We start from the raw sequence: 18,926 nt of genomic DNA on the forward strand, positions 1-18,926 counted from the left end.
CATTCATTCCTCATCATCACCGTCTCCTTTAGCCTCAAATATTTCATTTCATTTTCAATTCATTTCAGTCAACCCAACGTAATTTTCTTTTTAAAAACCAAAATATCAAAACACTTTAGTAGAAAAATGAGTAGCAAATAGTGGTAAACTTCAAAGATTAAACTAGATAGGTAAAAGTTGTGAAAGAAGCCCATTATTTTTCATCCGTAAAAGGAAAATAATTTAATTGTGGTTATTTATCATCATCTGTCAAAAGACGAACCGCGTTAAGTTTGTACGGCCGTTCATCATTTGATAAATTCATTATGAAAACAATACACAAATCAATTTGTTTTGAAATACATTTTATTTAAATGATAACTATTTACAATTCTTTATACAAAATTGGTTTTTCAAATATAAACAAATTCTTATTAATTAGATGTTCTCTTTCTTCCTTTCTGTGATGGAGATTTTACTGCAGTGCCATGGCCCAAACTTCTTGAACTTGCTATAAAATAATAAATACATAAATAAAAATTAATGCAATATCAGAGGTAATAGGATGAACAAATTTTGAACATTGAACATAAAAAAATATGGTTGTTACTCTGTTAAATGAAGATCATAATTATTTGATTATTCTGTAAAAGCTTAATTACAAGGGTAGTATATATTATAGGTGATTGAGAAAACTTCCTGATATTGACCAAGTAATTGGTGTGGCGGTAGTAATTGACGGGATTAGTGCACATGTAAAATACAAGATGTTTCAAAATGAATATCGGGGTTTTAAGACTGTAGTATTTATTACATTTAACGTACAATTATAAATAATACAGCAACTCAAATAGTTTTTGCTACAAGTGTTCAATGTGAGCACCATTCGCCACATGGCACACATCGAGTTCATAGGTAAGTTCTTCCCAGATCTTGCATTTGGAGTAATTGTTCCACCAACTTCAATACTCTTTCCTAAGTCGTGTAGGTCAGCTGGTAGCAGAAGCACATACACATGATCCTTTATGAATCTTCAAAGGTAAAAATCGCATAGCGTTAGATCTGGTGAACGTGGAGGCCATACGAAACAAGGTCCATAAACTTTACGCCGGGATATCGCACAAAACACATTCAACTTAGGGAAGTCTCATTGTAACTGTACCATCTCGTGGGGCCAGATGCGAACATTATGAGTGTTCACATCGCCACATAGGTGAAATGTCGATTCATCACTGAAGACAACACGATCCAAAAAATCTTTATCGTCATGCAGCAACTAGTCGTCACCCTTGTTACTAGCGCTTTCTAATAGTAGACAGAAGAATCAGTGCATGCACATGCGTGCGTACAGAACTGCTTGAGTTGCTCTTCCATTTGATGTATTATTCATAATCTTAAGTTAATTATAATAAATACTATAAAACCTTAAAATCCCGAAATTCATTTTGAAACAGCCTGTATTACGGTGTTCAACCTTTGGTTTTCAAGTTATTGACTATCAAAGTTAGGTTTGGGAAGGATGTTATGCATCGCTCAATATCAGGGAAACTCATTCAATCTTGACCACTCTTAGCACGGTGATAGATCTCCAGTAGTTTCGCATGCATGTGACACATTATGTTGTCCAGACCTTTGGTTTCCAAGTTATTGACCATCAAATTTGGATTTGGACTCAATAAAATCAACAAATATCACTAAAACGGGATCAATTAATCGCATCTAATCTTATCCAAACTTTGTATGATGGTAGATCTTTACGAGCTAAGTACATATGTGAGCTTTGCATAAAACATTATCATGTTCATACCTTGGTTCCCGAATTATTGCCCTTTAAAAGTGGGTTTGGACTTAGTGAAATCAACAAATTTCTCTAAAGCACGATTGATGAATTCATCTAACTTGAACTTGACCAAAATTGGCATGGTCGTAGGATTTAATAAGTTTAGTGTGTATGTAAAACATTATGGTATACAAACTTCTGATGTTCGAGCAAGTAGCGAAATCTATTTGCATCAGGCAGGCAAGTGATAGAGCAAGTAGCGAAATCTATTAGCGTAAGGCATGCAAGTGATAGCGCAAGTAGCGAAATCTAATAGCGGTAAGCATGCAAGTGATAGAGCAAGTAGCGAAATCTATTAGCGTGACTGTTTATTATTGGGATTAGCGTAACGGTTAGGCCGAGTTGTTTGTCGTTTAATTTTAAGATATCAATAAAATACATAGATATACCTTGCATGAACACTCCATAAATCTTCATTCATGGTGTTTCACCCATTCCTCCACATTTCTGTCATTAAGAAACAAAACATTTAAAAAAAAACTCACTTAAGACTAATATTGTTAAAATAAATTATAATAATTCATAAATGCAATACAGTGTTATTTTAATCATCAGTATGTTTCCTCAATATTTTGATGTCATTGTAATATTCATGAAATACAAACGTTGAACATTTTAGTTGTTTTAGGAAATTTATTAAATAAAATTTTACAGTGTTAATAATAATATCACTCAAGTGTTTAATTTTGCTTACTGTTGTTCAATTCTAAAATGACTTTTCGTGCATAATCAGAGTTATTAACATAATTAAGTTTACTTTACTCAAAATGTGCTGTTCTTAATAAAATACATTAGAAAGATTTTGAAATAAAAGTCATTAATGCTATTCTTCTTCCGGAGGAGAAATAACACACACACAAAAGAGGTTTATTATCAAAACTAGTTTTAATAATTTTGTTGATTAGTAGGTACTACAGACAGGGCCGGTCCTGCGAAATTTGCCGCCCAGTGAAATGGCATCATTTGCTGTCTCCTTTTTCCAGAAAGAAAGAATCTTAAAAGCCACGATTTTACGTATGCTACTCCTCCATGAACAGCGAAGGCGAGGGAAAGGGCATCCGTACTCAGAAAGGCCTGAACACTACAAAGACAATCTCATTGTGTTTGTTCCTTTCTTTAAATAATAATCTATTATGTCAGTGAAAGATAAAGCAAACACATCTGCAGGGAAGAGTAATAATTTTATAGCTTCAATATCAATATACCAGTTATCAATTCCAGTGCAACTAGCTCTTTTATCTTTATTTTTGAATTTTCCTTCTACGTACATCTGTTAAAAAATAAAAAAAAAGGACTTGTTTCCACTTTCAACTATAAGAAACTTGTTTACGACAAAGACAAGGCTACTTTCCATATCAAAACTGCGATAATTAACTAAATGGAACAGATGTTCGCTACTGTTCGAGAATTGTGTTCTTGTATTTGACAACAATCAAGCAATTTCTGCTGGGATTTGTTTGGCCGTTTGCTTTAGTACTGTCCATGTGACCTTAAACTAATGCGACCTAAACATGATTTAAGAATGTAGTGTTGAAATAGAAGGCTAGCTTAGTAAATTTAACTACCATCATGATGAAGTCTGTTTCCAACAAGAAATATTTATTTTAAATAATATAGTTATGACAAATTTTGCCAACCCTAAAATCTTGTCGCTCCGTGCAAATGCATGTGTTCAGGGACGTACGGAGGGGGGGGGACACGGGGGTCCGGACCCCCCCCCCGAAATTTCGACTTTTTAAAAATTTAGCCTAATTTTAGGGGCAATTTTAGCAATTTTAATATAAAATAGCTTCATATTTAGTTTGGACCCCCCCCGAAATAAATTCCTGGGTACGCTACTGCATGTGTTGAATATATAGTAGAGCCGGCCCTGGCTATAGAAAGTAACATTACAATGTAAAATAAAGCTGAAAACAAACATTTTGTTTCTGTGATGTATTAATACTATCTACTGTAATTATCTTTTAATAAATGCTGTTGAGCAAATCACTTTCTTTTTACAATATACGATATTAAAACATGCAGTTGTTCTCTACATGTATATGGACATAAATACATACAAATAAATATATGTTCAATTGTTTAATGTTTGCTTGTAATTAGAATTTACTTACGTCTTCTACCTTGCAGCGTTCTTGCTGGTATTTTCGAGCCTATGAACAATAATGTGGTGATTTAATAAATGATTTTGTACTTTAAAGTTAATGAAAAATGTATACATAAGATATAGATTAGAAGTTACTCCTTCTACTTGCGTCTTTATTGAAACTTGAAAAGTGAAAATGTGTGAGACTGGACTGAGAATCGAATATGGTCCTGTAGCTTACCGTGCCTACTACCTAATCCTTAAATTATCTAATTTATTCGTTATCCAGATACTCACTTTCACTCGTGAGTTTCAAGTTAAATAAACTGCACCACAACCGCTGTTGTGCTTGGAAATTCATATCAATGTATCTATAAGAAAATGCCTGTGAGTAAAGCCCAGTTGTTTCAAAAGTTCGTAAGCACATATTACACCCTTACTACAAAAGTGCCATAATTCAAAAAAAGTTAGTTTTGAGTAAATCGCATTTAAAAGTGATTTAATACATTCACATTAATGCTATTCACTAGTGAAACTAGCACTATCACGCAGCTTCTAGTATTGCCGGATAGAGGGCAGGCTCACGCATCCCAATATATACATAACATAAAATGGACAATTTTTGAGTTGTGGCACTTTGTAGCAAGGGTGCGATATGTAAATTCATATTTACAACGTTATTACATATTCTAAGGATACTTGCACATTTCTGCATATATTTGAAGTTTCGAATCTTTTTATGTAATTAAAGTTTTGAGTCTATAGTTGTACATGAATGTTTGGTATCCCTTTACAGACCTTCTGAATAAAGGGATACTCTTTTCTAGTATGCCTTTCGAACAAAGAAACCCTGTTCACGGTACATTCTTGAAGAATTGTTGAAACAATTAAGTGTGTGAAAATTAAAGGACCATATCTCAACAATCATGGGTGCCCGAAAAAAATTTCTAGGGGGGCTCATCTCCATGGTTGCTATATTACGTCTGGTATTTAATATATGTGGTTTGCTATTTTACATATAAATTTTCGTGAGCCAGAGAGGGGACCGGGCCCCACCCTTCCCTTCCCTTCGGGCGCCCATGTCTACGATCCACTCGAACATCTAAAGAAAATAACTCTTTTAAGTTCCGTCCCAGGCGAAACTGGAAAGAAATGTTAAAGAGAATTTCGATAAGGTGTATATCTGAAATTAAAGATTACAAAAAATCGAGTAAATCAGTCTGTACAAGTGTGAGATAAATTAATCTTTGACAGATGAATACTTCAAACTTTCTGTACAAATATTGTCCAATCATGTCAGCTTATGTTGAAAGGCCGCTTTCGGCCTACAAACTTATTGGATCGAGGCTCCTCTTTACTCAACTTAGGCGTCCGTTTATCCGAGTAGTCCTTCGAGATGCCTAAATCATTCTTTATACCAAATTTGACATGGTGATTGGAGATCGTACTCTGAGTGTCATAAGAATCTCATGTCCCGATTGGACACACTATTGAGGAATAATCACCGAAAAACGCGATGCTCGTAGACTTAACATTGCAAAAGAGTTTGGCACGCGAATTCTCATTGTAAACAATGGATAATGTAAATTTCAACATTAGAGATAGGGCGAAGCAATTTTCAAAAGCATTACGCTTTTCGCTGCTATGCCAAATTCAACTATTTGCATGTGGTGTTCGTTCACAAAAACAATTGAGGCACTAAAACATTATATGAATAATTCATGCATACCTAGTTTTAATGGACACCGGACGAAGTTTCAGACTAGGAACTCTAGAAAAACTCGTAGTAGTTTGTGCTGTGGAAATCTATCATACATGAAATAAACATTGTGAACGAGTGAACCTAACATCTGTTTCTTAACTGCATATTATGCTTTTATAGACCATATTTTCTGACTTTTAAACTCATATTTCAGTTTTTTTTTAAACTACGTATAAATACGGGCCTTATCTATGACATTGAATAATGAAGTACTAGGTGGCATAAAAATTAGAGCGCTTGTAAAGTTTGTCAAAGACCCTGGTTTGATTCTCTTCCCAGTCTCACATTTTTAATATTTAACTTTCATTAAGTGAGCTATGGAGAATATGACCGAAGAAAATTCGGTTTATTCTCTGTCTTTCATATCATAACTAATTTAACTATCATTAAGTTCTTATTAATATATAGACACTAAATTTCCGAAGCCCAACAGGAATTGTCGTACAGTCATTGGCTAAACTAAACATCAAAACTTACATGTAATTTATTTTTATATATGTATATATATATATATATATATATATATATATATATATATATATATAATACTTTATAAATTTATTTGTTTGTAACGACTGAGCTTCGACTCTAAGAATGAAAGTGCACGGGCAATCAGAAGACTAAATTACCAACATATTTCCTAGTGTTCCTGCACTTGAGGCTAAGGATTAGAATTAGTTTTCTGGCCCAGTCTCACCTTTTACCTTTTGAATTTCATTGCAGAAGTAGGATCATTAGTTAGCTTTGCCGTAAAGAAGAAAAATACATTAAAGTATTCCATTTACAAAATTAAGCACTTATGCTATTATACTTGTTCAAAGTAAGGAACAAATAATAAATAAAAACACAATATACTCAGGTATAAAGAGAAATCTTTCCAGTTGTAAATTAATGTATATATAAAGAATCCTGAAAGTTTTAAATCAAAAGTTTTGTTTATCACTGTGTTCTAATTAACAAAAACACGACAGGAGGTGAACAATAATTATTTCGTGATTTTTTATATCAAGTTATTTGGTGTTTTTTTGGGGGGGGGGGGTAAATATGAAAAATGCTAAATTATGACGGAAAATAAATGCAACCTGGAAGCAGACATTAAAAATGTTCTTAGTCTTAGAACTATTTATTTACAACCCTCTTCATTGGAAATATCACTAAAATTTGTACTGATACAAAGATTTATCTGTTCTTATTTATTGAAAAGTTAACTTTGATCTATCTATATATGGCTTTATATACGTACAAGCAAGACTTTCTTTACCCAGTGATGTTATTCTAAATTTTTAACAAACGGTTCTGTGTATACACCTACATGTCGTATATATATGTAAGAAAGAAAGAAGGAAAGAAAGAGAGTAGATGGATACATACAACTCTCTTAGGAAAAAACGTACAATGTAGACTAAAGCAAAATTTTTACTGGATACCACAAATGACAAGTAGAACCTACACAGCATCCTTACACAAGGTTGTGTCACGAAATTAGGTAGCACAGCGAATATCTTGGAAACGAATTATCCGAGATTGATGGTTGTCAAATGATATTGGAAAGACCTTAATAGTCTAGCAATACATCGACATATTTTTGATAATGGTATGTACGATGCATTTCAAATAACCCTCACTACTACATTCATATGTCCCCAGATCTCATTCTTGATATCTGAGCGTTTGATATTAAGAAATAAACGCACCTTTTTCTGAAAGATCATATATTTAACCCTGTAGCTGTAAGAATTTCTACTAAAAACAAAGATGGTTAAACTAAAATCTACTGTTCTTTGATATAACTGGGTAAAATTTACTGTTATGTCTGGGTATAACACAGGGTCCTGCGAACTCAGAATATTTTAACAACCGATTCTAGCGAACTGGTAAGAACCGGCTGAATAGACCACTGACTTTACTTATTCATCGGAACATTTAAAGACGCATTTGTGTCTGTTTATTGAATAGCTAATTTCCAACCAGTTTATTGAAAAACTTACCCTTCTGCAAAATTAAAGTTAACATATTTAATTTAATTTATTGTTCATAACTGAAATCATGTTGTAATATTAGTTAAGAAGTAAACTTTCCACGATTTTAAGATTGTAAAAAACGTACGAAGATAATAAAAACCGTAGGAAAGGAGATTTCTTTTGCTAATTTTAAATATTTGTTATATTCTTCATTTTAGTTATAGTGTTAATGGTGATCTCGGTCTTGATGTCCTCTTAAAGTACATATTTTTAAAAGTTGATACCGCATCGTGAGACGGTTAGGAACCACTTGTATTAAGAGGGAGAGAAATCCGCTCTAGAGAGCAGGAAATAATAGCAATAAGAGTCGGTTCACTGGCCTTGATCGAACGTGCATACCATAACTCTTCGTGCATTGTAGTGCTAGGAAGTGTCAGCTGTCTATTCAGGGGAAAAAAACTGAAAACAAAATATAGTTGTTTTTCTCAGTTCCAAGTTTTTTACTACAACCTCATAGTCCATTATCAACTCTCAAAGTTAACATATACGAATGATGCACTCGGTCACGTTACATGAAATCTGCAAATCATACCAAAAGTATAATTTGCGAATTATGAGGAAAAAAATATCGATTTATAGGAAAATGTACATATTTTCAACGCTGGATGTGCAAGATGAAATTCTAGGGTTTTCGAACTCGAAACTGTTTTGTTCTCATCTGGTTACGTATACACAAAAGTGAAGCTTTTCATTTTTATCGAAGGAAACCTGTTATCATTGCAGAAACAAGCATAACTCAATACGCAATTAAACCACAATATCGAACTTACTGCAGGAAGAGCTTAAAGACACTTTCCTTCCCATATTTTGAGGCATACTCAAAACTTAAATTTTTGTCTCCTTGACCATACTTTACAGACAGGTATCAGGGAAAGGCATGAGGGCAATTGCCTCTTCTTCCCCTGAGTTTTAGGAACACGTGTTTTTAATAAACTAAATACTAATATACTAACAAAAAAAAAAAAAACGTGAAACTCTTATGCTTGTGGACAACTTGGTTCTCCCTCAAGCCCTAGCCAAGTATTGAATTAAGACATTTCCACCCGGGGGAAATGTCAACTCCTCGAGGGGGTGATTGTTTTTCTGTATTTTTGCAAGAAAGCAACATATTTAACAATTCCATTCACATCTTACCTAATATTGAGACTAATTGCTGATAAATATTCAATGTGAGATTATAATTAAAAAAAACAATCGTTTAATTTTATCTAAAACATTAAATAAAGGCTGGCAAAAATATTTTAGACCAAACTTTAACTGGTATTTACAGTAACTATTTTTGTTATTATTTCCTATATTCAGTAGTTACTGTTTGTTACTAATGTAGTACTTTTTAAGAAGATTTAAATTAACTCAAATATTTTTTGTCCTAAAACAAACATATATAGGAATATCTTAACAAAAAGTTATCATTCTTTCTCACACTTCTGATTCTAAATCAAGCATATTAGCCTTGGTTTTTTCACTGCATACACATCAATAGTTTAGTTTATGAAATCTTCAGTAGGATTAGTGCCGTGTCGTGGAAAATCACCGCTTGGCGTGAGAGTATACGACAGCACCCCCGTATATATGAGTGAAGTAGACAGACCAACCGCGAAAGTGAGAAAATTTTAAAAAGTAAACCCTGCTTGACTTTGAGCACTTTTCATTACTTTTTTCCTTTCACTTTATACATGTGCACATGTGTTTCATTCCTCTGTTTTTCTTTCCTTCTTTTCTTTTCTTTTTCCCTCCCGAATTTTGCGCCCCTTAATTCGGCGCCCGGGGCCGTCGCCCCGCTTGCCCCTCCCCCATGGCACGGCACTGAGAAGGATCTTCATCACCTTCAATGGCAATCTTTCACTTATCTACTACTGTCATATTCATAAATTCTATATAAATCTCTTACCCAGGAGGGATAACTGTTCCTCTCTGATCCCTCTAAATGACATCCTCTGAATCTCACCCTTTAATTGAATTATTTTTAGTTAAAGAAAGGTGTGTTTACTTTAACAATCGTAAAACACATTTACGTCTGTTACTTCCGATGCGAGAAATGGGATTTAGGCGCTCTATTTCAAATAATGCAAGAACTGTACATTTTCAAGAACTGAAGTCTGCTGACATCAGAGATCATATGGAATGATCGATAGATCTTCCCTATCTTTACTTTCCTATCTCAATCTGTGCTAGTGCTACCTACTTATATATAATATAGGGCGAGCGTATAGTACCTACTAAAATACAAACCTTTCTTCAACAGTTGACAATTTCATGTTCTGCCAAACTCGGTCATAGCGTTAAGAAATACAAGTTTTATTGACTATTTGGTATTCTATCTTAGATGTTACATGTTTAATATTTATATAGAATGTGTCTGCGTCATTTATATGTATATTGAGAGATCGGATTTCGTCTGCACGTGCACGGAAAGAAAGCCAATAATTGGGTGAAGTAATTTCTACATTTTGTGACTGAATTTTTTTGCGTTTCTTCGGGGGGAATGAATTTTCTTCGGGGGGGATTCCCGCCGAGCTACCCCTGGATTCAACCCTGCCCTAGCCTAGTAAAACTTGAAATGACGTTACTGTTCAAAGAACATTTTTAGCATCCTTCCTCTCACATAAAGGCGCCACTTACCAAATATCAGTCATTGTAAAGCACTGAAGAAGGAGGAGGATGACTGTGTGGAATAAGCTTCCAAATGGGCTTTATTTCTCTAGCAAAATTGCAGGTTTTATTTATTTATACATATTTATGTGAATTGCCAGCACCTATGGCCTTAAGTCAGTCAAATATGAAGAATGATATCACTTGGCGATTACACTATCCGGAGAAGGGAGAAAGAAGAAGGAAATTGGGAAGGAAGGAAGCGGGGTAGGACATAGGCCTATGTCTTAGGTATTACCTAGGGTTGACAACTGAACGGTATCTCACCATCCTGATCAGAAATATTACTATTACGTTGATTAAGGCCAGTGTTGGTTCAAACTTCTTGCCAGCCTCTTTAGGATCGGTATTTTGAAATCTGTAATCCAGAACAAAATATCAAACATCGAAATTCTTCAGCACTGCCTTTACAAATGCAAATTTCCGTTGTATTATATATTAAGCGATATATTTTCTTTTAATCTATGGCAATTTTTTCATTTGTTTAACATAAGAAATTTGATAACAATTAGATTTTATTTGTGAAACCTTGTTTTCAACAATACAGACGGAAGTATACACTAAAGAATTAGTGTAATGTATCTTCTGTCCATAATTATGTCTATGACAACTATTTGTTTCTGTGGCAATGAATTTTCAATATTCAAAAAAAATGTTTCAAATGTGTTAAATGAAATTAAATATCTTTCTGAAAACACTTAAAAATATAAACGAAATAATAAAGAATGCCTCATTGAAGAAAAAGAAAACAATTTGTCATAATTGTGCTGCATAAATATAGCAATAAATTTAAATAGTCCATCGATTGTTGGTAAATAACTTTTAGGCATTTCGTTAGTACAATGTTGCATTGTTTAGTTTCACAACTCTAGCTGCTGTATATGATAATTTTGCTTAAACTTCCAACTTCCTTCCTTAGGACTTCTTAAAGTAATTTCCTGTAGTTGAAGTATAACTTTAAAATGTAAATTTCATTTTGTAAATTCAAATTTTCACGTAAGGATTAATATACTTTTGTTCGTATGCTTCGATAATCTTAAAGAAGTGGCAGTTATTGGTAAATATAATAAAATGATCAATACCGACTTCAGTTTCTCATTTTTAGCACAATGTATCTATTAAGCTTATTACAGAATGTACTTAAGATATGCAGAATACAAGTGTTAATGCACTTTTACCCACGATAGATTTCCTTCCAATGGCTAAATCCGAACGGAGATACTTCACAATTAGGCCTATGTCATAGAGAATTTCGAGGGGGTGCCGGTAATTTTATTTTTTATAGTTGGCAACCATAGCATTATCCCGGCATTTGCATGATGTGAATGAGAAAAACCCAGAAAAAACTCACTCAGGATTGCTGGCCTTAAAAAGTTGTTACAACTTTCCGATTGAGTGTTCCCACCCGAAATCAAACCAGGGACCGTTCGAAGTAAAGGCGAGAGTGTTAGTGACTACAGTACGCAGAGCCATGCAGGTTTTCTTACAATTAACAATTATAAAAACTTGACAGTTCAAGAAATAGTTAGGAAAGGGAACAGCTTGTTTGGTATATATCATGGAGAAATAGGCATTTGTTTTATAACACTCTGTGAGTAAATACCTGCAAGTTATTATGCATTAAAAATGTAAAATAATTGAAGTTAGCGAAATACAATATTATTACCTCTCCTTGGCCCGTTTGATTTTGGCTCCACTAAAGTAGTTTTACCTGAAGAATAAGTCAAAGGAAAAGCATATTTGAATTATTCATTTATATATATATATATATATATATATATATATACATAGTGTTACAGAAATTGGTCACAATATTATGGGAATAGTTTCCTCACATCAAAAAAAATGAACCTGTGACCTGTAATCTGAAGTGCATAGTTTTGTAGTTACAGGATGCAGAAAAGTGAAAAAATAAAATTTAAATATTCATAGTTACACTACTATAGGATCGATCGTAGTGAGGTCAAGACATCACTGAGGAACTAGTATGTTAACTATCCAAATATCCATCTTTCAGAAGCTTCGGTACTTGCACAATCATTTCTAGAGAGGCTGGTTGGGAGTATTTGATTACTCTCTACCTACCTCTAAAAATTTGAAATTTTTGTACCAGTGCTGAAGCATTCTAGTCCACATACCAGGTCCTCAGTGATGTCTTGACCCGACTACGATAGGTCCTATAATAATGGAGCTATGAACTTTTTAAAGTTCACTTGTTTCACTTGTTTTCGGCACCCTATAACTCCGAAACTATCCTGTTTTGAGCACAGGTTCATATGTTTTTTTTTATTATTTATTTATTTTGATGTGATGAATCAGTTCCCAAAATATTGTGACATATATTTGTAACATCCTGTGTAAGAAAGTTTATATTAAGAACAAAAATGTTCCTTAGATAAACAGAATCAGGAATTTTAATTACAGATGCGAGTTTGTACTATTCTACTGAGAATAGATAGAAATTTAGAGTTTACTTATTTATACAATTCGATGTAATAAATAGTATACAGATGCGAGTTTGTACTATTCTACTGAGAATAGATAGAAATTTGGAGTTTACTTATTTATACAATCCGATGTAATAAGTAGTATACAGATGCGAGTTTGTACTATTCTACTGAGAATAGATAGAAATTTAGAATTTACTTATTTATACAATTCGATGTAATAAATAGTATACAGATGCGAGTTTGTACTATTCTACTGAGAATAGATAGAAATTTAGAGTTCACTTATTTATACAATTCGATGTAATAAATAGTATACAGATGCGAGTTTGTACTATTCTACTGAGAATAGATAGAAATTTAGAGTTTACTTATTTATACAATTCGATGTAATAAATAGTATACAGATGCGAGTTTGTACTATTCTACTGAGAATAGATAGAAATTTAGAGTTCACTTATTTATACAATTCGATGTAATAAATAGTATACAGATGCGAGTTTGTACTATTCTACTGAGAATAGATAGAAATTTAGAGTTTACTTATTTATACAATTCGATGTAATAAATAGTATACAGATGCGAGTTTGTACTATTCTACTGAGAATAGATAGAAATTTAGAGTTTACTTATTTATACAATTCGATGTAATAAATAGTATACAGATGCGAGTTTGTACTATTCTACTGAGAATAGATAGAAATTTAGAGTTCACTTATTTATACAATTCGATGTAATAAATAGTATACAGATGCGAGTTTGCACTATTCTGCTGAGAATAGATAAAAATTTAGAGTTCACTTATTTATACAATTCGATGTAATAAATAGTATACAGATGCGAGTTTGTACTATTCTACTGAGAATAGATAGAAATTTAGAGTTCACTTATTTATACAATTCGATGTAATAAATAGTATACAGATGCGAGTTTGTACTATTCTACTGAGAATAGATATAAATTTAGATTTCACTTATTTATACAATTCGATGTAATAAACAGTATACAGATTCGAGTTTGTACTATTCTACTGAGAATAGATAGAAATTTAGAGTTTACTTATTTATACAATTCGATGTAATAAATAGTATACAGATGCGAGTTTGTACTATTATACTGAGAATAGATAGAAATTTAGATTTCACTTATTTATACAATTCGTTGTAATAAATAGTATACAGATGCGAGTTTGTACTATTATACTGAGAATAGATAAAAATTTAGAGTTCACTTATTTATACAATTCGTTGTAATAAATAGTATACAGATGCGAGTTTGTACTATTCTACTGAGAATAGATAGAAATTTAGAGTTTACTTATTTATACAATTCGATGTAATAAATAGTATACAGATGCGAGTTTGTACTGTTCTACTGAGAATAGATAGAAATTTAGAGTTTACTTATTTATACAATTCGATGTAATAAATAGTATACAGATGTGAGTTTGTACTATTCTACTGAGAATAGATAGAAATTTAGAGTTTACTTATTTATACAATTCGATGTAACAAATAGTATACAGATGCGAGTTTGTACTATTCTACTGAGAATAGATAGAAATTTAGAGTTCACTTATTTATACAATTCGATGTAATAAATAGTATACAGATGCGAGTTTGTAATATTCTACTGAGAATAGATAGAAATTTAGAGTTCACTTATTTATAAGATTCGATGTAATAAATAGTATACAGATGCGAGTTTATACTATTCTACTGAGAATAGATAGAAATTTAGAGTTTACTTATTTATAAAATTTGATGTAATATAAAAGTGGATGTAATAAATAGTGTAAAATAAATCCATTTAGTGATCAATTATTCGGAAATAATTTCAATATCCTATGAAGAAGAATTGAGTTACAGAATGTATATCAAAGGCAGAAAATTATGGTTAAGTAAAAACTAAAACATAATACAAACGCAACTCTCATCACTATATGTTCTCATTGAAGAAAATGAAATGAAATGACAAATAGTAATACTGTAATAAAATTTAATTTAATTACATATTTAATATGCTAAGAACAGCATTAACTAAGTGTAATACTCTATTATATAAGGTAATTAAATACATTTGTCTAAACAATAATGAAATGAAATATTGTTAGAATTCCTGAGTGTGTTAGTACAATGTCTGAAAAATAGAATTACTCGTAAGAAAAGAGGTCATAGTCCTACTCACCATTAGATGAAGGTTTCTTTGTAGTGGTTGCGGCTACCTCTGGAGATTTCATTGATCTTGTACCAGATTTCGGACGGCTCATTCTAAACCCTGTTTCATAGATAATAAAAATAAAACAAATAATGAAATTATTTCTAAATATCACAGCTTTTTGTAATGTAAGGATTGAAATAGATAACATGCAGTAGATGTACATAATAAACAATGTTTTTTTCGTTAGTTTTCCTGTTGTAGAACTATTGTTTTGAAACAATTGGTAGTGTTCAGTGTACATAACGTAAAGGAGTTTGGTTTGAGTGTTATGCAACCAGTCTAACGTTTAGATACAGTCGAAGTAAACTACAAAGGGGTAATAGGGTAAAGCATACAGTCATTGGCCATCAAATAGTAATTGGCCACATTGCGATTAAAAGTACAATAATAAGGACGTGCTTCGAAATTTCTCGTAATTATGCTGCTGAAGCGGACGGCGATTGTCTTTTCTTTGTTTGTAAATCGTCATTCTTCCGCAAGATTGTGCCTTTGTAATGCTAGAGTTTCGGAAGTGAAGACATGTGCGGATCAGTCTGAAATTCTAGGTAAGTCTTATGAAATGCTTAAGGATTCTTTTAACAATAAATCACTCGCTTTCAGGATTTAAAGTTGTTTTGCTTGTGGTAATTGATGATAATGGATTTCTTAAGCTTTGAAGCACTATATAACAGAATTTATTATATCTATTTTTTTATTTTCTTCATTTTCTGGCGGTGGCTAATAACTATAACCTGATTACTCTTCATTTACAGTCATTGGCCACGTATGCCAATTACTATGTATTCTTAGCCTTTATTATGCACTTTATGAAACATATCTTTTTCTCACGTTAATCTGAATGTATTTACCAGTTGTTGGCATGCTGGCCAATAACTAAATATATCGGGTGGCCAATCATTATGTACAGTTCTGATTTCTCGATTTTCTGTTTCAGGCTTTGCAGTCGTAATCGCAATAATGCCAAAAGTTGCTAAAATGCCTTACGATAAGGATATTATAGAGAAGGCTCTCAGTGAGTTACATGAAACAAAAGCATCTCAGAGATCCATAGCAAAGAAATATGGAATTCCAAGAGCTACGTTACAATATAAGGTAAAGAACCCCGATTGCAAGAACACGTTTGGTCCTTCCCCTATTTTATCTAAAGAGAAAGAAGAGACTATTGTTCGGTAAGCTCAATTGATATCTGCATTAATACTTATGTTTCTACTTAGGTCTACTAATCTATGTATTCACTTACAAAAACTTAATTCAAACTGCATGGAATCAAACATTAGTCGACCACTAAGAGATGGCAATAATAGTATTGGTGACATTCATAGCATTATTAAACGTGATTTCTTATGTTCTTGTTGTCAGTGTAGAAATTTATATCGGAAACCTAAAATTTAAAGATAGGGCCTATATTTCTAAACTTTATTTCTAGTTTATTAGAGAGACTATTTTTTTTTCCTTTTTACAATATTGCAGGCTTTTCTAAAGAGACATCCGGAACTGACTCAGCGCACTGCAGAAGATGTAACGTACGCCAGTGCTTGTATAAGTGAGAAAGGCATTCGCAGTTGGTTTCAGGTTGTTGTATACAGTTGGTTGTATACAGTTATTTACAGGAATCAGCACTGCAAGACATCCTAACACAACCATGGAGAGTGTTCAACGGAATTGAAACTAATTTTCATGTCTGCCCTTCGAGTGGTAAAGTCCTTGCATTCAAAGGTGATAAAAACGTTTACGACGTAAAAACGTCCTCTTCCAAAGAAAATCTGACAGTGATGTTCTGCTTCGCTGCCAATGGTAAGTTGTGTCCGCCGATGATTGTTTATCCATATAAAAGAATTCCAAGTGTAATAATAAACTCTGCTCCTGAAGGTTGGGGAATTGGTAGAAGTGAAAACGGTTGGATGAAATCTGAAGTGTTTTATGAATATATAGCAAATATATTTTATCCTTATGTTGTAAAAGAAGGGGTTCAGCTCCCTGTCATCCTCTTCGTTGATGGACACAAAACTCACTTGATGTATCAGTTAAGCCACCTTTGCAAAGAACTAGGAATATAACTTATTGCCCTTTACCCAAATTCGACACGTATTTTGCAACTAGCTGATGTAGCAGCTTTTAAACCAATAAAATCTGGTTGGAAGAAAGCTATTAGCGATTGGTACAGGAAAAATCCTAATTGTGTACTCACAAAGGTAAACTTTGCCGAAGTGTTACAGAATGCAGTACAAACTTATTTAAAACCTGCAGTAATCATTAACGGTTGGGATCCTTGGGATCCTAATGCCGTTGATTATTCTAAATGTCTAACAACTTCAGGAACAAAAGTGAGCACAAAGTTAACAGAAACACTCCCGTTCTTTCATTTGAGAAATTTTGCAGTATTGTAGGTAACAATAAAATTCAAAAATTTGAAGAAAATGATAGAAATGGCCTTCAACAGAAAGATGTAAATGAAGACAACAATTTTGTCATCTTGTACAATATATGGAAATTTTTCAATCAAAACCATTTGAGTGTAACTAATAGTGCTGATGTGCAAAGGAGCCCGAATGGAACACAACAAATACAGACGAATATTGAAAATGAAATGAAATCTTTAAGTTTTACGTCCCACGGTTATGTCGGTTAGGCTAAAGGAGACGGTGATGATGAGAGATGAGTGAAAATGGTGGAATGAAGAAAGTGGGAGGAAACGGGAGAATCCCGAGAAAACCCACGAGCACGATGTTTGTCCACCACAAAGTTCACTTGGCGGGGGCTGGGATCGAACCCGAAACCCCAAGCACCAGAGGTGAACGCTCTACCACTGAGCCACCAGATATACTATTAATCAAACACCAATTGAAAGAGTGGATTATATAACTGATCTTGGAGTCACTCTGCAGTCAAACCTATCATTTGATATTCATGTCAACAGAGTAGTTGGTGAGGCCTTTAGGAACCTTGGCTTTGTGATGAGATTATGAAGTGATTTTTCTAACACCGATGTCCTCAAAACATTATACATTGCCTATGTAAGGTCTAAGGTGGAATATGCAGCGATAATATGGGGTTCTGATAGTAAGAAATATACAAGTAAAATCGAAAACATTCAAAATAAATTTGTGCGCTTTTTAACATATAAAGAAACAGGGATATATCCGAAATTTGAGAAGTATGAAGATCTTCGAAGCAAATATTCATTACAATCACTTGAAAGCAGGAGGACTCACTTCATTTTATCTTTCTTACATAAAATAATACATAGTACAGTAGATTAAGAATATTTACTATCAGAAATCAAACTTCACGTCCCACATAGAGCAACCAGACCCCATAATAGCATATTCCATCTCTCAGCGCAAAGGACTAATGCATTGGATGTATCGCCTGTCAGAAAAATGTGTTTATTGTATAATAAGGTGTCAGAAAAGCATCCAGAGATAGACATTTTTAGCTATAGACAGAATTTTACTCTAAATAAATAAGGTGTAGATCATGTTATATGTATTTTAAAGTATTTTGCAATCGTATTATTTTGTTATCATGTGTGTATTTTAAATTATATTATCATGATGGAAAACTGTAATTAGGCATCCGCCTGTTGTTTTCTGAAATAAATAAATAAAGCTTAAATTATCGTATATCACTAAAAAAAAAAATTTTTTTTTGATTGCGTTTAGTGGCCAATCACTAGTACAAACCCCGGCCAATCACTAAAAAATGTGGCCAATTACTGTACATTTTCGCATATTTTTACAAAAAGAGATTCTGTAAAATTGCTGTATAACTTAGAACAAAAAGAATAACCGAAATCGAAAGCTAATATCCCTATAAGTCCACTTAAAAAAAAATTAGTTTTAAATTGCAAGAAATAAGGGCACCACTGAACACCAAAGTCAAAATTTTCCTTAAGTGACCAATAACTGTGCATTTCACC

General features: G+C 32.9%; 1 protein-coding gene across 1 annotated transcript in view; it reads right to left on the minus strand.

Annotated features, from left to right (window-relative positions):
• Window positions 1–336: 336 nt before the first annotated feature.
• LOC145692677 (uncharacterized) overlaps window positions 337–18,926 on the minus strand; it is a 1,521,027-nt gene continuing 1,502,437 nt past the window's right edge. The window contains exons 430-434 of the mRNA XM_081768059.1: window positions 14,975–15,064; window positions 12,007–12,051; window positions 3,934–3,972; window positions 2,209–2,266; window positions 337–490 (exon numbers count right to left, since the gene is read on the minus strand). Of these exons, the coding sequence (XP_081624185.1) occupies window positions 2,247–2,266; window positions 3,934–3,972; window positions 12,007–12,051; window positions 14,975–15,064 (194 nt within the window). The 3' untranslated portion in view covers window positions 337–490; window positions 2,209–2,246. The remainder of the gene's footprint in view (window positions 491–2,208; window positions 2,267–3,933; window positions 3,973–12,006; window positions 12,052–14,974; window positions 15,065–18,926) is intronic.

This window comes from Thermobia domestica, chromosome 8, assembly GCF_964235325.1.
Source record: "Thermobia domestica chromosome 8, izTheDome1.hap1.1, whole genome shotgun sequence".
Taxonomy (NCBI): domain Eukaryota; kingdom Metazoa; phylum Arthropoda; class Insecta; order Zygentoma; family Lepismatidae; genus Thermobia; species Thermobia domestica.